General features: G+C 35.1%; 6 protein-coding genes across 9 annotated transcripts; all 6 read left to right on the plus strand.

Moving 5' to 3' along the window:
• Positions 1-506: 506 nt before the first annotated feature.
• Positions 507-3,344, plus strand: LOC104787434 (serine/threonine-protein kinase WNK2). 2 transcript variants are annotated; one of them, XM_010513020.2, is made up of 7 exons: positions 507-1,038; positions 1,142-1,179; positions 1,296-1,523; positions 1,596-1,816; positions 1,912-2,069; positions 2,152-2,512; positions 2,603-3,344. In XM_010513020.2, exons 1-7 carry the CDS (start codon positions 985-987, stop codon positions 3,238-3,240), a joined length of 1,698 nt encoding a protein of 565 aa, XP_010511322.2. In that variant the 5' UTR covers positions 507-984; the 3' UTR covers positions 3,241-3,344. The 2 variants fall into 2 exon arrangements, with proteins under 2 accessions (XP_010511322.2, XP_087364093.1); XM_087507967.1 differs by having other exon boundaries at positions 801-1,038; positions 1,602-1,816.
• A 6,827-nt stretch (positions 3,345-10,171) lies between these two features.
• LOC104787451 (imidazoleglycerol-phosphate dehydratase 1, chloroplastic) lies at positions 10,172-12,380 on the plus strand. The gene is made up of 8 exons (XM_010513043.2): positions 10,172-10,515; positions 10,610-10,731; positions 10,897-11,001; positions 11,098-11,190; positions 11,300-11,374; positions 11,492-11,554; positions 11,674-11,783; positions 12,040-12,380. The coding sequence occupies exons 1-8, from the start codon at positions 10,266-10,268 to the stop codon at positions 12,065-12,067; spliced, it is 846 nt and encodes a 281-aa protein (XP_010511345.1). The 5' UTR covers positions 10,172-10,265; the 3' UTR covers positions 12,068-12,380.
• Positions 12,381-12,391: 11 nt separating this feature from the next.
• LOC104787443 (uncharacterized) lies at positions 12,392-17,044 on the plus strand. 2 transcript variants are annotated; one of them, XM_010513032.3, is made up of 3 exons: positions 12,392-13,553; positions 15,292-15,602; positions 16,441-17,044. In XM_010513032.3, the coding sequence occupies exons 1-3, from the start codon at positions 12,649-12,651 to the stop codon at positions 16,794-16,796; spliced, it is 1,572 nt and encodes a 523-aa protein (XP_010511334.2). In that variant the 5' UTR covers positions 12,392-12,648; the 3' UTR covers positions 16,797-17,044. The 2 variants fall into 2 exon arrangements, with proteins under 2 accessions (XP_010511334.2, XP_087364101.1); XM_087507975.1 differs by lacking the exon at positions 15,292-15,602 and having other exon boundaries at positions 12,394-13,553.
• A 1,490-nt stretch (positions 17,045-18,534) lies between these two features.
• On the plus strand, positions 18,535-21,524 carry LOC104787459 (FRIGIDA-like protein 4a). The gene is made up of 3 exons (XM_010513052.3): positions 18,535-20,090; positions 20,425-20,600; positions 20,685-21,524. Exons 1-3 carry the CDS (start codon positions 19,184-19,186, stop codon positions 21,192-21,194), a joined length of 1,593 nt encoding a protein of 530 aa, XP_010511354.1. The 5' UTR covers positions 18,535-19,183; the 3' UTR covers positions 21,195-21,524.
• A 297-nt stretch (positions 21,525-21,821) lies between these two features.
• On the plus strand, positions 21,822-23,021 carry LOC104787470 (uncharacterized). Its single transcript, XM_010513063.2, has one exon. The coding sequence runs from the start codon at positions 21,822-21,824 to the stop codon at positions 22,800-22,802; it is 981 nt and encodes a 326-aa protein (XP_010511365.1). The 3' UTR covers positions 22,803-23,021.
• Positions 22,085-25,543, plus strand: LOC104787482 (cysteine synthase). 2 transcript variants are annotated; one of them, XM_010513082.3, is made up of 11 exons: positions 22,085-23,177; positions 23,324-23,378; positions 23,480-23,589; positions 23,658-23,715; positions 23,802-24,065; positions 24,148-24,285; positions 24,364-24,415; positions 24,630-24,709; positions 24,810-24,869; positions 25,023-25,103; positions 25,246-25,543. In XM_010513082.3, the coding sequence occupies exons 2-11, from the start codon at positions 23,337-23,339 to the stop codon at positions 25,336-25,338; spliced, it is 978 nt and encodes a 325-aa protein (XP_010511384.2). In that variant the 5' UTR covers positions 22,085-23,177; positions 23,324-23,336; the 3' UTR covers positions 25,339-25,543. The 2 variants fall into 2 exon arrangements, with proteins under 2 accessions (XP_010511384.2, XP_010511391.2); XM_010513089.3 differs by having other exon boundaries at positions 23,068-23,177; positions 23,321-23,378.
• The last annotated feature ends 203 nt before the right edge of the window (positions 25,544-25,746 follow it).

Genomic DNA, 25,746 nt, shown 5'->3' on the forward strand with positions numbered 1-25,746 from the left:
TTGAACGTGAAAAAATAGTCTTCGTGTTTTGCAATAAAATTGTTGATTTGTCTTCATGCATAACCTTAACACATACTAGATAATATAAAAAAAAATTCATTTAGAAATCTAGGAACATGTTACGTGAATATAAAATTGAAAAGATTATTACAAAAAAGTAAGAGTTATGGTTGGTCCAAATGTGTCTCAACACAATCACCAAAAAAAAAAAGAGACTCTGTGTTGCTGCCGTGACTCAGTTCCATGTGCTCTTTTCACCTTTCTCACAACCCGTGACACCGTACTGCTACACTAGACGACAAAAAACCCCAACACACAAGTGTTCGATAAACCTACGACCTTTTTTTATTTGTTTTCTTTTAATTTTGCGTTTTTGGCATTTCCTTCGGTTATCGACGTACCGGTTTGGAATCATCCGGTTCTTGTAATTTAGCTTAAATCCCCAAAAAAACCCAATCACAGCTTTATAACAACGCATAGCTTATGTGGTCTTAAATCCACACTTCAAGATTCTTTGGTTCACACACAACACCTCCCAACTTAAATCATATACCACAATTTTTTCTTTAAAATTCCACAAAATATTATCTGACCAGATAATTCAAAATAAATTTCTCCAAATATTTGAAATTGAAATATACGAATTTTCGTACCTGATTGAAGTTGAAATTAGTTGCATGCCGTTTTCCTTACGTACGAGATTTTGCATTAATTGTTGTACATAAACCGGAAAACCGGTTATGTAAACCGACGCATGTTGTTGGTAAAGTGTGTGATTGGGTAAGAAGCCTAACTAGTTGTCTGCTAATTGTCACTTACAAGAAGAAGAAGAAGAAAAAAAAACACTTGTTTCGTTTTATATATTCTTTCTTCTTTAAAACATTTAATATTTTTCCTCTTCTACACATCTCCACAAATTCCGAACATCTCTCTCTCTCGTTCAAGAACCCAAAAACAAAAAAAAAAAGCAGAAAGAAGAGAGTCATGAATTGTGAAGAAAGCTTTGTTGAGGTTGATCCTTCTGGAAGATACGGAAGAGTATGTATCCCTTCTTCTTAATTCAAAAAAATGTTCAACAAAGTTTTTAACTATTTTTTGGTTTATTGATTTTGGCTTTTGTTGTTTTTGTTTGGGCGTGCAGTACGATGAAGTACTTGGCAAAGGCGCTTCGAAGACAGTGTAATAACTAATAATCGCATTCTTTTATTGTTTAATTAGTTTTTAACTTTGTTTGGTTTTGGAATTGGTTACTTAATCCAAAACACTGTTCTTTGGTTTATTATACAATTTTTCAGGTACAGAGCGTTTGATGAGTATGAAGGGATAGAAGTAGCATGGAACCAAGTAAAGCTTCGAAATTTCACAAGGAATCCTGAAGAATTAGAGAAGTTCTTCAGAGAGATTCATCTTCTCAAGACTTTGAATCATCAAAACATTATGAAATTCTACACTTCTTGGGTTGATACACACAATTTATCAATCAATTTTGTTACTGAGCTCTTCACCTCTGGTACTCTCAGACAGTAAGTGTCTTTTCTCTGTTTAGTTTCTTTTAATGATTGATTCATGGGTATGTCAAAAGTTGAAATCTTTAGGTATAGGTTGAGACATAGAAGGGTGAATATAAAAGCAGTGAAGCAATGGTGCAAACAGATTCTAAAAGGGCTTCTTTATCTTCATAGTCGTTCTCCACCAATTATTCATAGAGATCTCAAATGTGATAACATCTTTATTAATGGGAACCAAGGTCAAGTCAAGATTGGTGATCTTGGACTCGCTGCCATTCTTCGTAAATCACATGCCGTTCGTTGCGTTGGTACTTTTTTCAAAACTTTCAAACATTATTGAATCATCAAAGACAGTTTTGGACCTACCGTACCTTACTTTTGTTGTGTGTTTGTTGTTGTAAAGGAACTCCTGAGTTTATGGCTCCAGAAGTGTATGATGAGGAATACAATGAGTTGGTTGATGTATATGCTTTTGGAATGTGTGTGTTGGAGATGGTCACTTTTGATTACCCTTACAGCGAGTGTACTCACCCTGCTCAAATCTACAAGAAAGTTACCTCGGTACACAAAATGAATCTTTGATTTTTGCTTCTTGTTCTTGAAAGCCAGTTTTGAGCGTTAAGTCTTGTTTCTTTATTTTCAGGGGAAAAAGCCTGAAGCTTTTTACTTAGTGAAGGACCCTGAGGTTCGTGAGTTTGTTGAGAAGTGTTTAGCTACTGTGACGTCTAGGCTTACTGCATTGGAGCTTTTACAAGACCCTTTTCTACAAGATTATGATAATGTGGATGGATTTGATATGAGACCTATTGATTACTATAATGGTTATGATGAAACTGGTGTGTTCCTTAGACAACCTCTGATTGATCAGTATGAGTCGTCGTCACAGATATGTGAGATTGATCTTTTCGCTAATGATGATGAGGACCATGTTGACATTTCGATTAAAGGGAAGAGAAATGATAGTGATGGGATATTTTTGAGGATCAGAATCTCTGATGTTGAAGGTAAATTCTCAATCTTTTTTTTTCCATAGTTGTTGTAAGATCATTGGTTATAAAATGTTAATATCTCTTTGGACTTTTATGTAACGTTAGGACGGATAAGGAACATTTACTTCCCTTTTGAGACAGCTATTGATACTGCATTGAGTGTAGCAACAGAGATGGTATCAGAGCTAGACATAACGAATCAAGATGTTGCGAAAATCGCTGAGATGATCGATGCAGAGATTGCTGCATTGGTACCTGATTGGAAAACTGATACAGAATGTTCCCAAAATGTGATCAACAACAACAACAACAACAACAACACTGCAGGGTTCTGTGGTGATTGTGCTTCAAACGGGTATATACAAGAAGAGACTGTATCATCATCAGGAGAGAAATCGCATCATCATCATCATCATGAGTTTGATAGTTCTGAGGACAAGAGCTGTTCTTCAGTTCACGGTAGGTTTGCGGATATTTGGGGTTTGAGAGAATCACATTCTGATGATGGAGAAAAACAGAGTTCAAGAAAGGTCAGAAGTGGTTGTTGGTGGTCAGAGAATGAGATGAGAAGAGAACTGAGATGGCTTAAGGCAAGGCATAAGATTCAGCTTATGAGAGTGAGAGGTCAAACGATATGCGAGACACCAACGGAGATCTCTGTTACACCAACGGGAAACTCAGCTTCGCCGCCTCTTCTTTACAGGGCTATATCACTTCCTGTGGATGCTGTGGATATAATGTGACATTGTATAGTCTGATTATAGTTATCACATATACTGTATTTGTATGTTTTCGACATTTTAAAACTTTTGTTAATTTTCTTTCAACCTTTAAAACAATTTTGACACTCCGAACCATTACATTAGTTGAAGGTCAGAACCATCCTTTGAATATGGGATCTCAGATTAAGCCTTGCAATAGAACATGATTTATAGATTTTTTTTTTTTTTTTTTTTTTACATCACATTGAATTGACATCTCAAATCATACCTCATCACTCTCAATTCCACTTTATCTGTTACAGCAATGGCTCCTCTTAAATAAAGCTCGGATTTTGTTTTAGGCTTGTACTCTTCCAACCTCTCTCTTTGGGACATCAATTAACGCATTTACCATAGGATCCAAGGGGTATTATCAAACCGTTATCATAAATCCAAGGATCTGACCAACTTAAAGTCTTGAAGAATATTTCAAATTATTCTAACAATCAAATCTGACCCATAAATAACACTTTTTTTTCTTCTTCTTTGTTTTACGTATATATATATCAAAATGCATCTTGTTTTTTTTTGTTATTTGAATGTCTACATTCTAAAATATTAATAAACATATTTAGTCAAATTCAGTAGATTACAATTTTTGTTTCAAATCATATAACAACCAATCACTACAAGAATAATATAGCATTGCAATATAAATTTTGCAATATTCATGTTCGTTTCAATTTTGTAACATATTTTGCAATCTTTTTACAATGATTGATACACATCACAATATTATTGTAAATTCATTGCTAATTTACCATAAAAAGCAATCGTGCAAACTTTCGTGACCATTTTGCAACTTTTTTACAACATGTGAAAAATTGATGCAAATTAGCAAGAAAAATTCAACTATTACAAATTATAGCTATTTTGCTAGAAAATTACAAGAATAATATAGTAACAAATGGGTTACCTTTAAACTATTATTTGCAAAATTTTAGTATGTATATATTTTGCAATACTTACTTTTTTTTTTCCTTAAATATTTTTTTACAGTACTTACTTATCAGTTTTCATGAGACCAAATAAATTCCTTCTTCTATGTTTTTTTAAGATATATTATTGCATGCGTTTTTCTTTTCTTTTCTTTTGCACACTTAACAGAAAAAATATTGAAACTAAACTAGAGATGTGTACCTTTGATTTTATGAGGTTATCGGGTCATATGAGTTACTTTTGAATAAATGTTAAATTATATTCAAAAAGAGAAAAAAGGTTTTACATGGCTTGTTTGAAGCTTTTCATAAATTGCAAATAGCAGTAAAAACAAACAATATACTTAGCAGAGCCTAGCAGCGAACCAAGGTTGGAGAAGGTGACCCCCGCCAACGGAGAGGAGTCGATTACAGACGTTCTGATCTATCAATTTAACAAGCATATCCTCCAGTGCCAGTGTCTCCTCATGTCGCCGAGCATTTCGCTCCCTCCACAAAGAGTGAATCGTGTTTTGAAAAGTATAACCCAAGAGAAACTTTGTTGCCTTATCCAACTCGTTTCCAATGAGTAGAGAAATGACGTCGAAACAGTTAGATGTGTATTTGTTCCTGAGAAGACCTGCAACTAGCTCTTTCCACACCTTTTGTGAGAAAGGACACAGGAAGAATAAACGCTCTCTTTTTTCCAACGGGTGCTTGCAGAAGACACAACGCAGGTTAATATTCTGATTTCAGGCCTGCATTCTCTCCCCTGTAGATACTCTGTTTTTCACCACTAAACAGGTGATGAAAGCAAATCTTGGTGTGGCAAAAAGAATTGCTCAATTGACATTCTCTCCCGGAAAAACTAAATAACACAATATTGTGTTTAAATTACCAAAAGCCCAATTTAGTGTCTTAATTAAAAAAAAATAGGAAAAAAAAATTAATTGAGATAAAATCTAGTTTATCAAACACAAAACTCAACATTAGTTTTTTTTTGTTTTACAACCTGAAACTTTGTGTCTTCGGCCGGCGAAGAAGAGGTTTCACAGTCCAGAAAAAATAATTTGATCTGTTGTCATCTTCCGTCGATGAATTGGAAGAGTAATCACCGGTATTTATGAAAAAAAATAAGATGAATCCAAAAAAGAAAAACTATGAATTTGATTTTGGGGAGGCAACCACTAATGGTGTAGTAAACCCTAGAAATTGCATTTAATGGTATTGCAGACATATATGTCAATTACTAAAAAAAGTCTGTCGCTTACCGTAAAGAAAATTTGTCGCAAAACACACTAATAAATCTGTCATTACCCTGCAAAAAAAAAATCTGCCATTACCATACTAATATAAGAAAATCTGTCATTAGCCTCCAAAAAATTAAATCTGTCATTACGGCCCTGATTGGTGAAGGCTTTTAAGACTTTAAAATCATTTAAAAGTCTTAAAAGCATTTTATTTGCCAATCAAGCTTTAATGACTTTTTTATTTTTTAAACTTTCTACAACCACTTTAATTTTTTCCTTCTTTGTTTCTCCTTTTTTTTTTTAAAGCTTCAAAATGGACGCTGTAAAATCAAAAAGTTTAAAAAACTTTTTTTTTCTTCCTCCGGCAAAATTAAAAACTCTATATAAATTTATATATATTTTTACACAAACATTTTTTTATAGATTAATTATCAGCATTTTTTTCTCTTTCTTTTGACATCCACTTCTCTTCACAAATTTATTATTTTTTATCATGACCTTTGTATTTATTTACAATTTTGTTATTAATAAAATTACAGTCACAGCTTTTAAAGTTGTTTTTTGTAACAATCAGATTTTAATAGTTAAAGTATCTACAGTCAAAGTCTACAACCAAATTTTTACAGTCAAAGTCTCAACAGCCACAAATAACAGTCGTTACCAATCAGAGCCTACATATAACAAATTTGTTGTCACTATATTAACATTAAACAAATATGTTATCATTATATTTATATATAAAAAAATTGTTATCAAGCATGATGTTTTATAGTAGAAAAAAACAAAACTGTCATAACATAAGAAAATCTGCCATAACATATGGTTTTAACGTAGGTCAATTTAGCAATTTTAAAAAGACTTTAGAAAATCTGTTATCAAACAACATATTTTTTCTTCAATTCAAAAATCAGTCATAACCTTAAAAAAATCTGTTACCACTAGATATCAAAATAGTAATTATTTTCCGTTTATAAATTTGTCGCAATATAACAGATATTTGAAGAAAAAAATAAATCTGTTACAACAGTAAAAAAAAAATCTGCCACAAATTTTTAAAAATTTGTCTAAAATAAATGAAAATCCGTCATGTCTTTGTAAAGAAGTATGTCGTGTTAAAAAACTCTGTCGTTCAAAATAAATCTGTTGTTACACACTTCAAATAAATCTGCCGTCCAAATAAATCTGTCATCAAACTCTTCAAATAAATCTGTCATCCAAAATAAGTCTGTACAAAAAATCTGCCATATACAAAAAATCTATCACTAACAAATTAGTCTGCTATTACTTGTTCGGCAGACTTTTATATATAAAAAAAATAACCAAATCGCTAATATTTTTTTATCAAGGGTATTATAGCTCATAAAATTTGAGGGTTAGTTGGGTTATTTTCATACCTAAAATATGTTATGCAACTTGCACATGTTCACACCTCTATTTCGTTTCTTTATTTTCTCATTTCCCCAATTTCTCTAAATAACAATTATCACATAAATTCTGGGACGTTTAGTTATCACACACGATTAGCATTTACTCCTTTTTGTATATATAAATTTTTTCACTTACTTCTGTTTTACAAATAACTAGATTAGGACCGTGGTACACCGTGGGGTAAATTATTTATAACTAAAAGATTTAAATTATAAATTATATTTGTTGGTTAAATATGTTATAATCATATAATAATTGTTAATTTTATGGTTTAAAGTTTAAACCATATAAAACCGCAATATAATTTGTTTTTTACATAAGATTTATTTAATCAATTTAATTAGATATGTCTATTCTCTGATACTGATGGTGTTAACAAAATAATGAAATGATGTTTTACCCGTGTAACACCAAATTAATGATATTTTAAATTTATATAAATATCGACAAACCCGTCCTGTTATATAACTCTGTCCCGAGATATTTTAACTCGCACTATATTATCTTAATTTTAATATTTATCGTTTTGTATTACAAATATTAGCTTGAGTTTATATGTTATTTATTAAGATTGTAACCATTTACCTTTTACAGTATAAAATTAGCGCTTCTTATAAAGTTTATATATTTATAATACTTAGAATTCTTAAAACGGTTGAGTATTTCTCATATTTTAAAGGTCTTCTAACATTTCTAAAAGTTGAAATATTAATAATATTAAAATTTTATAAATTTGAAAATTCATAAATGTTTAAATATTATAAATATTATAAATATTTTATAAAGTTTAACTTTCTAAAAAATATAAATATAAATATTTATATTTTTATAAATGATAAATATTTATAATATTTAAATTTTTGAAAATCTTTAATAAAGAACCGAAATAAACCAAATAAAAGTTTTTTATGTTTGAATGCCTGATAAATCAAGATTTTTGTATTATGAATCATTTTGGTCTCTTTTATAGTATGACTATAAACCAGTGCCCAACTTTATTAGGCGATGTGGGATATTGTTTCCGTAAATTGAGTAATATATGTCCATTTTTTAAAATTTGTATTACATCATATGGAGGGAAAAATCACAGTTTTTATTAACTAAATGTATTATACAATAATTCAAGATAATTTAAATATAAATTCAAATAAAAATGAAAAGGAATAATAAATTTATGTTTGAATGAGGTAGAAAGATTTCCTTATTTTTTCAAATATTACTTATAATTAATTTGAAATTTTTGGTAACTAATATTAAAGTCAATGCATTAAATGTAAAAACTTTCCAAAACCGATTTTTAAGCAAAAACTGGTGCAAAAATACTATTATAGATTCATATATTTCTCAAAGGCAATTAAGAAAGAGTCATTGGTTTGGAAATTAATGGTCTTTCCAAAGTCTCCAAGAAAAGAAAACGAAGGAGAATAACCGGAGAAGCTATACATTTCCAACAAATTAAAGGTGAACTGTTTGGTTCAGTGTTTGTGTTTATATTTTTTTTAGTTTATTTTAGTATTAACTTTACTTTCTATTTTTTTTTCAGATGAATCATTAACCATGGATTTGTTAAAGCAGATCTTACCAAAAATGCAGAAATTAAAGATGGATTACAGAGCACAAAAGATTTGAGAAGCTGTTATCTCTTTAAAATCAGCACTATAAGTTTTAGTGATTTTGTTTGGCTTTTTTTAATATCATCTTTTGATGTTTTGGAGTTTTTAAATATTTATTAATCTGTTGGATGTTTCTCCTTGTATATCTATTATACTTATTTTCTATTCAATCTTAAAACTTCTGATTTAATAGATTTTAAATAAAAATTAATTTTGATTAACCATTATAATTTAGTAATAATATATGGGTCAAATATAGCAAAATTATTTTGACAAATTTATATATGGACCAAATGATTCACAATAATCTCAACTCCATATAATATTCTAATATTCTAATAATGTAAAATATTATTTACAAGAGTATCTACAACAAATTATGCATGTCATCGTAAAAAAACGTTAGTAATATATGTTCAAATTTTTAACGATATTTGTTATATTTTTTTATGTAGCAATGATTTACTACAAGTTAATGTTATTATACAACAAATCTACTATAAAAATATTGTTGCATTAATACGATTCACTATGATGAACTTGCATTTTCACTAAAAAGGTCACATCAACTACAGACATAAATTGCTTGCAAACATGTCAAACATGTCGTAAGACATGTATGCCTTTTCCATCAACTCTGGAAAATATTTCCATTTGCAACTCAACTGGGAGCAAAGAGAACCTGTTGCATCTTGGATGGAGTGTATCGAAAGATTCATGATAGATTTTTTCACCCATACAAATCACTCAAAATATTTCCATAGACCTAAACAGCAGTTTGATGTAATGGATCGTTGTAAAAAAATATGATTAATTAATCTTATCAAAATTACTGACTCGTGACATCTTTGTGGTAGATGTTGCAGTATGTTTATTTGATTATAATTATTAAAATATTAGTGAATATATTTCACAAAATTATAAAAATAAAATAAATAAAAATATATAAATAATAAAATAATTTTAATAGAAACAAAGTTAACTAAACTTCTTTGTTACATTGCAAATTAAAAAATTAACTATATGCATGACATAATATTTACAATCTTATCATATTTAGGTCTATGCCTATTTTCATTTCAAATAATAATAAAAAATAATAATTTAGGAAAGTATAAAATAACTAATTAATAAAAGTTATTAAATAAAAGAAAAACAGTAAAAATTATTTTTATTGATATATGAATTAAATAAAAACAAAAAGAATATTTTTTTGTATAATCTATGAGTTAAGTCCACAACTAAACTTAACTCAATGGTAACTCATGTTACCAATCAAAGCCTATGGATAAAGATACACTTTAGTGTTCCACCAAAAGTTGCACCTTTTATGTACAACACTATGCACAATTGATGTTATAATTTTTGATTATCTGAGTTATGCAATATATTTTTTCAATTTGCTAAATTTTTTAAATGATAATATATATATTTTTTAAATCTTTCTGTTTTTAGTCAAAAACTCTTGTATAATGGGACATAGGAAATATTTTTTATTCAACATCTACAATTTAAATTGAATTTTAATTTGAATGATTATTTACTAAAGTTTATTAAATCCGTTTGAGGCTTGACAGTGTTTTTCCATTGATCCATCCATGGTTTGGCGTTGGACCGGTTATAGTGGAATTTGCGTTACGGTTAAAATAACTGAATTAAATCATTTTCCGGTTCAAATGTACCGGGTCGGTTAAGATTCTGAATTAGCTAAGGAGGAGGAAGGGAGAATCAAAGTCATCGTCTCTGGTTAATCGTTCGTTCCTGTGAGTCTTTCTTCTTCCTTAAGCCGGCGCTAACAAATGGAGCTGTCGTCTTCCTCCTCCGCCATATTTAGCCACTCTTCATCTCAACTTCTCAGACCTAAGCTCGTGTTTAAAGATTTACTTCCTCGTAGAGCGATGCTCGTTTCTTCTTCTTCTTCTTCATCTTCGCTTCCTCGATTTTTGCGGATGAAATCTCAATCTCCGATTCGCCAATCTATCTCCTGCGCTTCTTCTTTCAGTGAGAACGTTTCCCAGGCAACCAATTCTTATCCTTCTATAGCATTAGGTAAGTTTTGGGTATAGATATGGCTGAGATTGAAAACTCATTTCATCGTTGAATACTTGTTTATTAGTATTTTATTGTTTTTTCTCTCAATCAGCTCGAATTGGAGAAGTAAAGAGAGTAACAAAGGAAACGAATGTATCAGTGAAGATTAATCTAGATGGTACTGGAGTTGCAGATAGTTCTACTGGTATCCCTTTTCTTGACCATATGTTAGATGTAAGTGTTCTTTTATCTTCAAAGTTATCACCTTTTTTGCCTTTGGATTTATTGGATTTTGATTGCTTCAGTTTCCATGTGAAGAGAATTGTTTTGATTTGGTATTGGAGTGTTGATTGATTAATGTTTGTGTGTTTTCCACTACTTGTCCTGGTCTTGGTTTAGCAACTTGCTTCGCATGGTTTGTTTGATGTGCACGTTAGAGCTACTGGTGATGTTCACATCGATGATCATCACAGTAATGAAGATATAGCTCTTGCCATTGGAACAGTGAGTGTTGCTGATCTTCTTTTCCCTGTGTAGTTCTTTCAGCCGTATTCTCGGTTCGTATTTGACCTATGAGATACCGTATGTTGTCTTCTGTAGGCTCTGTTAAAGGCCCTTGGTGAGCGTAAAGGTATTAACCGGTTTGGTGACTTCACAGCTCCGCTTGATGAAGCGCTTATACATGTTTCCCTGGTATGAAATTGTGAAACTTTTGCTTGCATCTGTGTTTGTTTATTCTCTCATTACTAGACATTACCCACAGACTTGCCTGCTGCTTATAGTGAACACATATTTCTTGCAGGACTTGTCTGGTCGACCATATCTTGGTTACAACTTGAAGATTCCAACCCAGAGAGTTGGAACATACGACACTCAGGTTCTTTCTTCACTCCTGGAGTTTTTCCTCATTTGGGTCTAAATCTAAATGTGTTATTTAATTCTTTTGTGAACACTGAAATTTAAAGTCGAATATTGTAAACTTCTCTGTTTGTAGTTGGTGGAGCACTTTTTCCAATCGTTGGTGAATACTTCTGGTATGACACTTCACATCCGGCAGGTACTGTGATTCCAATCTCCCAAAAGCAAAACAAAATCATCCAATTTCATGTGTTTCTTCTATCATCTGTTTGGAAACCATTTCTTGACAGCTTTGAAAAAATTTGTTTGTTACAACAGCTTGCTGGTGAAAATTCTCATCACATAATAGAGGCTACCTTTAAGGCCTTTGCCAGGGCTCTACGACAAGCAACAGAGGATGATCCACGCCGCGGTGGGACGATACCAAGGTTTGACTTTTCCTGTTATCTTCCACCACATTCTATTTCACACTAGGGACAATTATCATATATAATGCAAGATTCATTACGTCAAAAAAGAGAAATTATTTTGAACTATCCAATCAAATTTCTGTTTAAAAGCATATACCCTTTGTGGATCCTGAGGATGTATCTTTCTTGTCTTGATGAGAGATTATTGTTTGGGATGTAAAGAATGTATATCATCGGAAAACGCTTGATGTGTGGTGGTTTATGGCATTTGCAGTTCAAAAGGAGTCTTGTCACGGTCTTGACAGCTGAGCAAAACGCCCAAGACATTTCCCAGATTCACACTTCATCGTCGAGTTCATGAACCCATAGTCAGTTTTCATACGTTGCCAAATGTCAATCCTGTTGGATCTTGCTGTTCCATTGCAGAAGTGCGAAGAGCCAAAATGAAGATCACACAGTTTCAGAAGATGATGGGCTCATCTTTTGTATTAGTAGTATGTTGTTGGAGAGTGTTTTAGATCGCTCACCATTGCTATATCAACCGAGGAACTTTTACTGTGACGTTAAGAAGACTGTAAATTACAATCCAATGTTCTGTTTCTATATTTGGCAAAACGACTGCGTTCGTTTTTTTTTTCTTTTTTTCTTTTTTTCTTTTTTTCTTTTTTTCTTTTGGTAGTTATATACTTTAACGACACCACAACGACATCGTTTCAAGATCCCAGACTATAGAGAATATGTTTCCGTCTCCTTCGGCTTCAATGATCTGATTTGATCGAATCCCTAAACTCTTCTCTCTCTATTGACGCTCGATACTTTTGGTAACCTTCGCTTTACGATTCTTCCATAGCAGCTACAGTGTCATCATTCACGGCCATTGAAGATGGTCGGTGGCAACAACAACAACAACAACGCTAAACCATCGACGAACAAACCCCCGGCAACTTCAGCTCCCACCGCTGCTGCTTCCTCTTCACAGAATCGTAAATCTCGTTGGAATTCGAACAACAACGACGGCGGAACAAGTAACAACAACAACAAAGAAAGCAAACCGACGACGGGCGGCCAGAAAATCGCCGATAAGAAGCTCCCGAGGCCGAATCCATCACCTAAGCTAGCTCCGATACCGAACCAATCCAATTCGAATCATCCAAATCCAACAGCTCCAACATCTTCACGGCCGATGGCGGCGACGGCTCCGTTTCCTTTCCCTGATTCGTCTGCGGCGGCGGCAGCACTTGGCCCTCCTCCTCCACCTACTTATGATTTTCACATGCTGGAGCGACGCACAATTGTTCTCGCTGATGGTAGTGTCCGTTCCTACTTCGCACTTCCTCCTAATTACCAGAATTTTCCTCCTCCTAGCCGACCGGAATTTGGGAGATTCCCTCCTTTTCATCCGGAAGAGTTTCGAGATCAGAGGAAGCATTGGGATCGTCCTGAAGGGTCGATGAAACGGAAGTATCCAGGGGAGGAAGAATTTGATAGGAGAGACGAGAGGGCTGCTGATATGATGAGGCACAGACAACAGTTTATGCATTATGCGAATCCTAATGATCACTCACTTATGGCTGGTACGAGTGGTCAGTTCGGAGAAGATGGTAGAGCAGCTAAGCATATGAGGACTGGATCAAGTAGGCATGAAAGTGGAGGTCTCCAGGTTGACCAGGTTGCACTAAAGAAATCTTTTTTGAGTTTTGTTAAGCGAGTTTTCGAGGACACGGCTGAGAAGAAGAACTACGTGGAGAACGGGAGAAAAGGGCGGCTTCAGTGTCTCGTTTGTGGCAGGTTTGATGGGTTTCAATCTGTCTCTTGTGTTTGTTTTTTTCTTCGTTTCAGTTTGATTTTGTTGGAAACTCTAGTTACCTTGTTCTTGATGGTTGCTTTAATTGGTCTTATATGGCTTAGAACGCTTAATGAACATAAAGAAAGTAAGAGGGAACAGTAATATACCTTGACATGTATAATTATTAGGTCGTTATATTAATTGTTTACAGTATTAAACTTATATTGACATGCTTTAATGGTTGTGTTTGTAGCAAAATGTGTTCAACTTACTAGATAAGCTGTTGAATGGTCTTTGCTTCACAGCGATTTTGTTCCTCTGTTACGACGTATTTATCATTACTGAAATTCTTGCTTTAACAATGCGCTAACTTTCATATACTTTTATAGATTACTCATATATAATGACTGATGTTCATTGCCTGTCGATAAGCCTCTTAGATTATTTTAGTTTAACTGTTTTATTTAGATACTAGGTATCATTTAACTTAGTTCTCAATTTCTTTGTACCTACCACTCCCGTGGCTGCTCTTTTGCAGTTACTTTTTTGGCTTGCCTTAGGAGCAAAAGGTTGTGGGTGTTTATATACCGCAGCCTCTAGGCATTAGGCTTAAATTCTGATTGATCCAGTAGATTCTGCTAGAATAATGGTATTATTTGTTGGTCTTTGTTCCACAGCTTTTTCAGTGTTTTTCTGTATATCTCGACTCAACCTATAAGTCCTTGCCTTATCCATGCTTATTTTTCTTCTGAATACAACATAATGGTAGTTTCTTGCAGTTGTGTAGAATTAGCGTGCTGATAGATATTTTGAATAAATATCAATTAAGTAGTTGCTTTTTTGTTTTTCTAATCGTCGTTCAGTTCTTTGTATTTTTGGGTGACCTTCAAATCAGCTCTCTATTATCAGTAGTAAACCAACTTGGAATCTGAGTTGCGCATTTTTTTCCGTTTAATCTAGTTGCTTAGTTGCTTATGGTCAGATCATGAACTATCTGAACCACGTATCTGGTATTGAGCGTGTGCTACTGCTTAGCATTCTTTACTCGTCTGCAGTGCTTGTGCTTTTGATTTTTGGACTTTTTTTTTGTGAATCCAGCATTTTAAGTTGGTCGACTTTATATTCATATCTCTTTAGGGGTTTGAGATATTTAATTCTATAGTTCTTTGACTAGATGTAGTTTGTTAATTAATTTGGCATGATGAGTAAATGGTCAAATATGATGACCATTTTAATCAATGTCAAGGATGCTTGGTTAGTAGGCTTTAGTAGCTACTATCTATGTGGAAAGCTCTTTTGTGTCACAGATAAGCTTGTTTGGATGTAGAAAGCTAATGATGAAGTTCTTTCATTCCATCGTTGTTATCTTTAACATTCTTCAAACCTTCTGCTACGTTATGATGGTACTCCTCATAATTGTGCAGAGGTTTATGTGATTTTTCTTTATGTTTATATGTTATTTGTGCATCACTTATTACCGCTAGTCTTAGCTTAAGTTTAAAATTGGGTCATTCCATCTACATTTGATTCTTGTTGATTGCCTACTAATTTGATATGTGGATGTGGCTTTGGACATGCAATTATTTAAGTGTGTATATTCAGTAGTCTTAGTCTCCACATTGAAGGGTCTTAACTGCATGATTCTGATTTTCTTGAGTTTAATACCTCAGACAACTGTATGGAGTATTTTTGTGGTGAATCTAAATGAGTGTTTCCAATTCGAATTATGCTAAAACACAGGTCTTCTAGAGACGTCCAGGATACACATAGTTTGGTAATGCACACATACTATTCTGATGATGCTAGCTCACGCGTGCATCACTTAGGCCTACACAAAGCTCTCTGTGTATTGATGGGTTGGAATTTCACAAAGGCTCCTGATAATACAAAGGCATACCAGAATCTACCTGCTGAAGAGGCAGCAATCAATCAGGCCCAGCTGATTATTTGGCCACCTCATGTTATTGTTCATAATACCAGTACAGGAAAGGGTAAAGAAGGGCGCATGGAAGGCTTTGGAAACAAAACAATGGATAACAGAATCATCAGAGGTATAGCATGCGGCCTTTCATTCCTTATTCTTGCGTTTACATACCGGCTTAGAACCTTCTGGCACAGTTCATGAATCTTGCATTGGTTAATCCATACCTTAGATTTCTCTGCTCACTTTTCTCTTCTTCGTTTTTCCCCCTTTCCCATTTAGAGATGTGTTTGTACAGTAGTTTATCTTCATCAATTAGGTTTCGACCCAGAGCTTTAAAGATGATTCCTGGATACAATCAATACTCTTAATGATCTGACATCCCTTTGTTATCCCTGACTTTGTGCAACAATAATCATCTCGTTGATCTTTCAGTAGAAAGGTCAAGGTCCAAACCCTTCTCTTTGTTTTGCTAACACTAGAAGAATGCCCCAACATGTATTATAAGTAAGACTCTGGAACGTAACAAGATTTTATTATCATCTGACATTCCTTCTTAGGCAAAAGCCTTCACTTTGTTTAGATCCCTTCCCATTTCTCCCCAATATTTCTCTGTGATTTTGTAAATTAAATTTGCTCTTATTTACTGTAGAATAATGTCTTACTCTGGTTTGAGCTTTGATTTCAAAACCTTACAATATCAGAATCTAGGCAACAATGGTCTAAGAAGTATTTAATCTTCTTGAACGGAACTTTGTTGGGACACCATTTTCCCGGCCTTTTCTTTAGGAATCTCAGCATCTAGTTCCAGAACTTCGGGTTTGTAGTAGTAGGTTTCAAAATCGAAATGTGATTAGTCTAATGATGGTTGTGCAAGTACCGTATCTAGTTATTGGCCTATGTCAGGTAACAACACTTGATGACACAATTCTGCCTTCATTTTGATGTCTATATGTATATATTTACAGAATTAGGACTCACTGGTGGGAAATCAAAGTCACTGTATGGAAGAGACGGTCATTTGGGAATTACCCTGTTCAAGTTTTCGGGTGACGATTCAGGGCTCAGGGAAGCTATGAGAATGGCAGAACATTTTGAGAAGACGAACCGTGGGCGTAAGAGTTGGGGTAGAATACAACCATTCACTCCAAGCAAAGATGATGAGAAAAACCAGAGTCTTGTCGAGGTTGATGGGAGGACGGGTGAGAAAAAGAGAATCCTTTATGGCTATCTTGCGACCGTAGCAGACTTGGACAAAGTCGATATGGAGACAAAGAAGAAGACCACAATTGAGAGCCTTAGAGAACTCACGGGAACAAAGTAAATCACGGTTCTATTATCCCCCAAAAGGTACACTTTACTTTCGAGGTATTTATTGGCTATTGAGTCTGGATCCTTTAGTCACACGCTCAAAAACTCAAAAGGAGGAAAGAAAAGTTTGGTGTTTTACTTATTTACTGAATGTCGTGGTTTCTTTGATCCTTTGATTCAGTGTTCATATTGCATAGAGACTAATATGGGTTGAACCTGATATATACAAGCTTCAAGCCTTCAAGTGCTTGATGTTTTTTATGTCCCTGATTCTTTTGTGTTCCCTTCTTTCTATGTTTTATGTCCTCCTATAGTGTAGTGATTCCTGCTTGTTCTTTAGGCTTTTAGGCAGCCAATGAAAGTGTTTGTTGCTTACTCACATGCACTCTTATGACTGTTTGCGTATTGTTTGGCTAACTGGATAAACAAATAGAAGAAACACGTATGAAAATTGGAGTATTGAACCAAACAATGGTGCCTTTAGTTCCTTTGTATGTATAGATATCTATGACATTGAGTTAGTGAGTGATAGCTTTATACTTTTGAGTACCTTAGATTGGTGACAATAATGGTGATGTTTAATTTACTCTAGTAGCTTATTGATTATATATATATATATATATATATATATATATTTTAAACTATAAGATTGGGATGAAAACAAAAACATAAGATAAGAGGGCACTGTATATTTGTGGGGGACTTTTGGTAACCACTATATAAATTTTGTTTAGTCTTTATATAAAATGACTTTAAATTTACAAGTTAGGTGTAAAGCATTGACGATTTTTTTCCTTTACTTTCGTGTGTTCTGACAAACTTTATTTTGTGTATTCATTCAAATCTTTGGTTCTTTCTTTGGCTTTTTACCAATTTACATGTATGATCAATGGGGTTTGGTCAACTTCAGTTTTGATAAGAAACCTCAAAACTTCTTTTTTTTATCAAGTAATCAAACACGATCATTATTCCGGTACTGAGTGTTAATATAATTTATAGGATCATAGTCTGGCCACTATCATAACAATTAGGATACGATTTTATAATTGTACTATTATGTAGGACAAAGTACTTGGATAGAGAGTTACAAGCACTATAAATTAACCATATATATATATATAAAAGACTCTTGAATCTTGATTGTGCAATGTCATAATCATATTACTATAAGACTAGCTAGACTCTCAGGTCAAATCAATTGCCTGAAAATTAAATCAGTATCCCTTTTGAATTCGAATTTATCAATCTCCCTCACATTTTTCAAATTTCTTTCTCACTTTTTTCCGTAAAGCGAAAACAGTAAACGGCGGTTGATTTGTCATTTGTAGTATAGTCAGCCATTACGGACCCATTTTAATTATAAGATAAATTTTTAGCCATCAGTTTCATATTTCGTCTCATTCTAAATTTTTTTGTAATGTCTTTGTAACTTTTTAATATATAATTATAAAATGATAATCTAGTAGCAAGATGTCGACCGAGTTAAAAGGATATTTTTCTCCCTCTCAATAATGTGTTATATGTCATTGTCCCGTTTAACATTTTGTACATATCCACAAAAAAAAAAAAAAAAACAATAGCGCTTTAAACATATCAAAATTTGAATTTCGTTTTATTCTATCCGTCTGTCTATTCTCTCTATCACAAGACATGTACGCAGATTAGCAAAATTAATATAAATATAAGCACAAAAATGTTCTTGCTATGTGGGTTGCTTAATTATCACGTTTCCAAGAAAACACACAAAATATATTCTTCGGTCCAAAGATTTTGATTATATCACGCGTGCCCTCTGATTCATTACAGCCTTTTCATTGTTCAAAACACATGCCATTCTTATTCTTCTTACAATACACAAGTTTACAACTACACAATATAATTTCATATTTAATTATATAACAAACATTTTTTTAAACACTTTATAGTTTTTATTATTCAATTCCGTATTTATAATTTTTACCCAACAATGCTTCACTGGTTTCCGACTCAACGCATGTGGTGGTGGTGGTCAGTGGGGCTTCCCCCACTTATCTCTTTCACCTTTCCTTTTTTCTTCTTCTTCTTTATACGTAAATATAAAATAAAGTAATACCTTTTATCCTACGCCATTTTTCACAATAACCTACGCATAACTTGGCGCAATGTAGAAAGAAGCGATGTAATAATCGCGCCTTTAATCAGACTCCACCGAGACGTGTCGCTTTTATGAGTTGTCCACGTCACACACTGTTTCTTTTGTCTCTTATCTTCTTCCTCTCTTTGCTTTTTTGCCATTTCTAGGGTTTCTGCAATTTCTCTCTCTCTCTCTCTCTCTCTCTCTCTCTCTCTCTTTTGAGTTTTTGATTCTTTCTCTGCTCTGTATCAATCGAATCCGAAAGGAGGTTCAAAAGATTTCCGGCGATGGGGTCAGTCCCCGATCCAGGCGAGTTGACTGAGTTAGCTCAGCCGAGTTTCGAGGAGTTTCAGAAACAGACTTCGTTGATGACGAGCTGTACTCTCCTATGGCAAGAGCTCTCCGATCACTTCACTTCTCTAGAGCAAAACCTCATGAAAAAATCGGAGGCGTTGAAGCAGATGATTGAAACCCTAGATAACCAGACTCAGACCTCGCTCGAGTCACTGAAACGCAGGGAGGTTACGATCGACCACAGCGTTGAGATCGTAGCTGGGAAAGTTGGGGAACGAGCTAGAGCTGCTCTTGAATCGCTAGAGAAAGCTAGAGATGGTGATGGTGCTAATGATGATTCCGGCGAGGTTGATGATGAAGAAGGTCTTCTCTCTGCTCTGAAATCTCTCTGTCTTAAAATGGACGCGAGAGGATTCTGGAACTTTGTGACGGCGAGGAAGAAGGAGTTGGAGAATCTCCGGTCGAAGATTCCGGCGGCGTTGGGGGATTGTGTGGATCCGGCGATGTTAGTGCTTGAAGCGATATCTGAGGTTTTTCCGGTGGATAAAAGAGAAGAGAAGATGAGTAATGATTACGGATGGGCTTGTGTGGTGATTCTCGAGAGTTTAACACCTGTAATGGTTGATCCTGTGATTGGGAAATCGAGGCTGCTTGTTACACCGAGCGTTGAGGAGAAGGCTAAGGAGATTGCTGAGACTTGGAAGAAGAGCTTGGAAGAGAGAGGAAGGATTGAGAATGTGAAGACTCCTGATGTTCATACGTTTCTTCAGCATCTTGTTACGTTTGGGATTGTTAGAAGTGAAGATCTTGCTTTGTATAGAAAGCTTGTTGTTGGATCTGCTTGGCGTAAACAGATGCCTAAGCTTGCTGTTTCTGTTGGTTTGGGTGATCAAATGCCTGGTAACCCTCTTAAGCTCTCATCTCCTTTGGTTTTTATCCTGTACCATGCTCATTGTGAGGTCACATTTGGCTTTGTTATTGCCTTCTTGTATGGAGTTTACTGAGAGTTTAGCTCATCTAGATGTTATTTAGTTCAAATTTAAGGTTGTGTGGAGAATTTCTGGCAAACTTTGTTTAGTATAAAGTGTAAACTGTGGTGAAGTCTTGAGACATTAGTGGCACAATGTGTAGTAATTGACTAGAACTGATCATAAGCTGTGTGAAGTTTAACCCTTTTCTCTCTGTATCTTGTTTTATAATATTTGAGCTTATGAGTTGTTGATGCTGTCCACAGATATGATTGAAGAATTAATCAGCAGGGGACAACAGCTGGATGCTGTTCATTTTACTTATGAAGTTGGCCTTGTGGATAAGTTCCCACCTGTTCCTTTGCTCAAAGCCTATCTAAGGGACGCAAAGAAGTCAGCAGCTTCTATCATGGAGGACTCTAGCAGCACTGGCCGAGCTACGGTATCTACTCATTTCATTCATTTCTGTTGCAACCAACCCTCTTATTTGTGAATCTCTAATATTGAATGTCTTCCTCTTCCAAAGCATCTCGTGGCGCGCAAGGAGCAGTCAGCACTTAAGGCGGTTTTGAAATGCATAGAAGAGTACAAACTCGAGGAAGAGTTCCCTCCAGAGAACCTCAAGAAGCGCTTGGACCAGCTAGAGAAGACCAAAACCGAGAAGAGAAAACCAGCAGCTGTTCCTGCAAACAAGAGAACCCGTGCCAGCTACAACGGTCCAATGCCACCAGCGAAAGCCGGACGTATCACAAACGCATACGTCTCTTCCTTCCCATTCATCAGATCACCCTCTCACTCTCCTCAATACGCTTCACCAGCAGCTTACCCATCCCCACCGACAACTGTCTACAGCAACAGGAGCCCAGCATATCCATACTCTCCCGAAATCATCCCGGCCTCATACCAAGGCTCACCTATTGGTTACCCAGCTTACAACGGTTATTGCAGTGGTCCAGTTCCTGCTCCAGCTCCTCCGGTTTACCACCCACACCATCATCAACACCACCAATTCCACCATCAGCAACATTACTACTGAATTTTAGAGACAGCGTGACAACAAAACAAGAAGGGAAGAAGATGGTAATAACAACATAACTGATACCGTGACAAAAGTTACCTACTCTGGTGTCCTCTCTCTGCTCTGGCTCTTGCAAATTTGTCTTTTTCTACGTCGTTGTTTTTGTCTGTAATATCTCTTCCAAGCCTAACAGTCTCCTTTCTCTCTTAGTAACTTAGCTTATAATATCTCTGGTGTGTTTATTACTTACATATTAAAAAAACAAAACTCTAAGCTTTTGTAATGTCTAATATTAAGTCAACAACTTTATCTTTCTGTTTTAATCAAAATGACAACTTCTCTTTGTCACTTACTTCTCCGATCTCCTTAGTCTCCGATACTCTCAGTTGTCCCTGATCCCTATTGGTTCTTTCGAAAGATCATTGCTTTGAATCTGATGAATTGCTTTTCTTCTTCGTCGGGCTAGGTTTGCGATACCCACCACTTTGTTGGAGACTCTGTCGATACAAGTCACACAGCTAGTGACAAGTGCGTGAGAAGTTCGTTTTACCAAACCTTGCACACCAGGTGTTCGACGATTTGTCTCTGTGAAACCTCACCGTTTAGTTTCCATCAACGATTGCAGAACTGGTCTCTTTCCCTTCAATGGCTTTTACGGTTTTGAGAAGAAACTGTCTCCGTTTGCTGGATTCCACCTCCGTTTTAAGACCAGCATCATATTGTTTCTCATCGAGATTCTCCAATAGCGGAACTGGGGAAAAAGATTCAGTGGGTGAAAACGTTATTGGTTTGAGTGGTTGTGGTATAGAAACTGTGGATGATGAGTCTTGGCATGTCTCATCATCTTTATCACAAGCCTGGAGACAATACCAAGCTGACAACACTCCTAAAAACTCACCCTTTACAATACAACAAGGAAGAGAAACAACAATGCTTGATGATGAAGACAATCCGGATCATGATCATGATGAAATCGATAATATGAGAATCCGCGGTGATCTTTTCTTCAAGCTAGATCGAGGTTCAAAAGAATTCGAGGAATACAACTATGACTTCCACCGCAAGAATCAACACAAGAACGCAAGAAAAGAGCAAAACCAAGAAGAAGAAGAAGAAGAAGAAACAAAGATGAAGAAGAAGGAAGTTCGTGAGGAATACAAGAAGAGAAATGAACCGATGATCAACTCTTTTACCGGCGAAACAGATCATCCTTATAATGCAGGAGCTGAGAAGAAGAGAGAAAGAACGTTTACGTTTAACCAACTCACAGCACCTTTTCACTACCCGTTTTGCTTAGATATATACATCTCAAAGGCCTCGGTTCGAGCATGTGTGATTCACAGGGTGACTAGTAAAGTTGTCACTGTTGCTCATTCTATTTCGAAAGATATGAAGTTCGATCTTGGTTCGACTAGAAACGCTGAAGCTTGTGCTGCGGTTGGGGCAGTCCTTGCTCAAAGAAGCTTGGAAGATGACATACATGATGTTATATATACTCCTAGGAAAGGAGATAAAATTGAAGGTAAGCTTCAGGTTGTGCTTCAAGCTCTTATTGAGAATGGTGTTAATGTTAAAGTGAAGCTTAAGCAGAGGAAACTCAAGAAGAAGACTAATCATCTAACATAGTGGTTCTTCTCTCCTTAGAAAACTCAAGAAGAAGACTCCAAGAATGTTCGAGCTCCTCCACATTTTCATCTAAGTTGTACCAAACAGTGATTCAGTTACATTAATATAAGTATTCTTAGTACCCAGACCACGGTTAATGATCACTTTACACATCTAGTTAAAAATAGAATGTGTCACAAACAATGATTTAAAGTTTATATAAGTGTTGAATTAGTCAAAGGGGAATGTAAGATATGTTTCTGTTTTTAGGTATGGAGCCTTAAAATGTTATCATCAGTTTCATTTCTACGTTTATCGTCGGGTCAAAGTTTTGTTCTTCCATAGCCCCATCCATCAACATCTGTTCACGACTCACCAGTGATTTGATCGATTCTGGTATTTATATCAATCATCTGTTATGACTATGAGATCTTTTTCAGATAATGATTACTTTTGTATGTTTTACTCTGAAATTGTGGTATTCATATCAAGGAGTTTGATGTTTAACAATTTGTATCTATCTTTTGTGATAATTTAAGCAGTGATCTTTGAAACATGGCTTCATGGACTCCTAAAATCGCCAAAGATGTTACTGAAGTAAAGCTCCAAGACTCTTGTTGCTTGTTTAACTATTCCATGTCAGTAAATTGTTTTTTTTTAATATAAATTTTAATTGTTTTTGATTATTCTGGGGGCAGCTAATTGGGAACACTCCGTTAGTATATCTAAACAAAGTAGCTAAAGATTGTGTTGGCCATGTTGCTGCTAAGCTCGAGATGATGGAGCCATGCTCTAGCGTCAAAGACAGGTATTTCCAAAAAGTCCAAAGCTTTGTTTGCGACAAAAGAAGCAATACTTTGTGTCTTTTGTTTGCAGAATTGGTTATAGTATGATTGCTGATGCAGAAGCTAAGGGTCTTATTAAACCAGGAGAGGTCTGTTTTTTTTTTTTTTCATGGAAGCTATCATATCTGATTCTTCTTGATTTTCTGATATATTGATATTGTGTTTTTTACTTTAGAGTGTGTTGATTGAGCCAACAAGTGGGAATACTGGAGTTGGATTGGCATTTGTAGCTGCTGCAAAGGGTTACAAGCTTGTTATCACAATGCCAGCTTCAATGAGTATAGAGAGAAGAATCATTCTCTTAGCATTTGGAGCTCAGCTGGTTCTTACTGATCCGGCCAAAGGCATGAAAGGAGCTGTTGCAAAGGCGGAGGAGATTTTGGCGAAAACGCCTAATGGTTATATGCTTCAACAGTTTGAGAATCCTGCCAACACAAAGGTGTTAATACATATTTTGAACCCCTTAGTGGATCCAAATCGAGTTACTTAATTTGACATAATATTGTGTATGTTCATTGTAGATTCACTATGAGACTACTGGACCTGAGATATGGAAAGGTTGTGGTGGAAAAGTTGATGGCTTTGTTTCTGGTATTGGTACTGGTGGTACCTTAACAGGTGCTGGCAAGTATCTCAAGGAACAGAACCCAAACATAAAGGTGAACTTATCTCACTCATACAATCAGAACGTTCTTAGTAAACTCAAAACTTGTCCCATTTGTTTTCTCATCTTTCAGTTGTATGGTGTCGAGCCCGTTGAAAGCCCCATCTTGTCAGGTGGAAAGCCAGGTGTGTTACATTCTATCTTATTTATCTAAATTCTCAATAGAGAACTCTTTGGCACACTTTATCTTCTTGTATGTTCCTCACCTCTTAAGAGTCCTGAGTGTTCAATATGAGGTCCTTCTAAAGTTTTAGTGTTTTTCATCAGTGAATATCATATCAAAATTCAATTGGTTTCAGCCTAACACTTGCACTGTGTTTGATTATTAAAAATGCTCAGGACCCCACAAAATCCAAGGTATAGGTGCTGGTTTTATTCCAGGCATATTGGATGTTGATCTTATGGATGAAGTTATTCAGGTAAGATCATTTCATACCAATGTCAACTTGCTGCCTCCAAAACATCACTGTATGGACGACGAGACCACACATTTCTTATTGTTTTGTGACGCTTACGCAGGTTTCAAGTGAAGAATCCATTGACATGGCAAGGCTTCTTGCTCGGGAAGAGGGTCTGTTAGTGAGTACTTCATATTTTACCTCATCAGAGTTCTTTGTTAAGCCAATAATGGCAGCTTAGTTCAACTATATCCTCACCATCAAAGATTCAAACATCACCTTGAAAACACACAGTTTCTTGATCGGGGTTATCACATTTTTGTGTTACTAATAGGTGGGAATCTCATCTGGGGCAGCAGCTGCGGCAGCAATCAAACTTGCGAAGAAGCCAGAAAATGCTGGGAAGCTTATAGTGGTAAGATTTATCCAAAGCTTAAGAAATTTGCCTCTCTAGTTTTGTTTGTCTAAAACCCGAAAACAGAACAAACAGTGAACTCATGGAAGCATTAGAGTCTTTCTTTGGATAACAAAGAGGTGCAAAACTGAATGTTTTTCAGGTGGTATTCCCGAGTTTTGGTGAAAGATACCTATCGACCGTACAGTTTGATGCAACAAGGAAAGAGGCAGAGAAGATGACCTTTGAGCCCTAATCTGATGTGTTTATCTTTCCTTCCAGCGAATCTTCTTTTTGATTGGACTTGGATATACCAAATAAATGACTCAAAGGTAGCTTCGTCTGCTTTTGTGAACAATCCGTTACTTTCTGAATATTTGTGCAAAACTAGACAGTCACAAGAGGACCACAACATGGATACTTAATAAAAAGCCATAAAAAAATCACCAATTCAGTCAAAATAAGTGGTGCAGAGCTCATTGCCAAGGCTGCAGCTTCTTCTTACCCTCTTAGGAAAGATGATTGAATATTTTATACATTCTGATATATGTATTATATAGCATCAAGTCAATGTAGATAGATGAATCATTTGCCTCTATTACCTAGCTAGGAGGTGTTGAAAGATGGAAGTCATACTCCCCTCATCCTAGTCTGAGTCACTAGC

The sequence above is a fragment of the Camelina sativa genome, chromosome 1, assembly GCF_030686135.1.
Source record: "Camelina sativa cultivar CO46 ecotype springtype chromosome 1, ASM3068613v1".
NCBI lineage: Eukaryota > Viridiplantae > Streptophyta > Magnoliopsida > Brassicales > Brassicaceae > Camelina > Camelina sativa.

Coding starts and splice junctions, on each gene's coding strand:
- LOC104787434 (XM_010513020.2), top strand. CDS start 985: ATGAATTGTGAAGAAAGCTTTGTTGAGGTTGATCCTTCTGGAAGATAC. Junction 1,817..1,911: donor ACATGCCGTTCGTTGCGTTG/GTACTTTTTTCA, acceptor GTTGTTGTAAAG/GAACTCCTGAGTTTATGGCT. Junction 2,070..2,151: donor TCTACAAGAAAGTTACCTCG/GTACACAAAATG, acceptor CTTTATTTTCAG/GGGAAAAAGCCTGAAGCTTT.
- LOC104787451 (XM_010513043.2), top strand. CDS start 10,266: ATGGAGCTGTCGTCTTCCTCCTCCGCCATATTTAGCCACTCTTCATCT. Junction 11,002..11,097: donor TAGCTCTTGCCATTGGAACA/GTGAGTGTTGCT, acceptor TGTCTTCTGTAG/GCTCTGTTAAAGGCCCTTGG. Junction 11,555..11,673: donor TGACACTTCACATCCGGCAG/GTACTGTGATTC, acceptor TTGTTACAACAG/CTTGCTGGTGAAAATTCTCA.
- LOC104787443 (XM_010513032.3), top strand. CDS start 12,649: ATGGTCGGTGGCAACAACAACAACAACAACGCTAAACCATCGACGAAC. Junction 13,554..15,291: donor CAGTGTCTCGTTTGTGGCAG/GTTTGATGGGTT, acceptor GCTAAAACACAG/GTCTTCTAGAGACGTCCAGG. Junction 15,603..16,440: donor GGATAACAGAATCATCAGAG/GTATAGCATGCG, acceptor ATATATTTACAG/AATTAGGACTCACTGGTGGG.
- LOC104787459 (XM_010513052.3), top strand. CDS start 19,184: ATGGGGTCAGTCCCCGATCCAGGCGAGTTGACTGAGTTAGCTCAGCCG. Junction 20,091..20,424: donor TTTGGGTGATCAAATGCCTG/GTAACCCTCTTA, acceptor TGCTGTCCACAG/ATATGATTGAAGAATTAATC. Junction 20,601..20,684: donor GCAGCACTGGCCGAGCTACG/GTATCTACTCAT, acceptor CCTCTTCCAAAG/CATCTCGTGGCGCGCAAGGA.
- LOC104787470 (XM_010513063.2), top strand. CDS start 21,822: ATGGCTTTTACGGTTTTGAGAAGAAACTGTCTCCGTTTGCTGGATTCC.
- LOC104787482 (XM_010513082.3), top strand. CDS start 23,337: ATGGCTTCATGGACTCCTAAAATCGCCAAAGATGTTACTGAA. Junction 24,416..24,629: donor CTTGTCAGGTGGAAAGCCAG/GTGTGTTACATT, acceptor AAAAATGCTCAG/GACCCCACAAAATCCAAGGT. Junction 24,710..24,809: donor TTATGGATGAAGTTATTCAG/GTAAGATCATTT, acceptor ACGCTTACGCAG/GTTTCAAGTGAAGAATCCAT.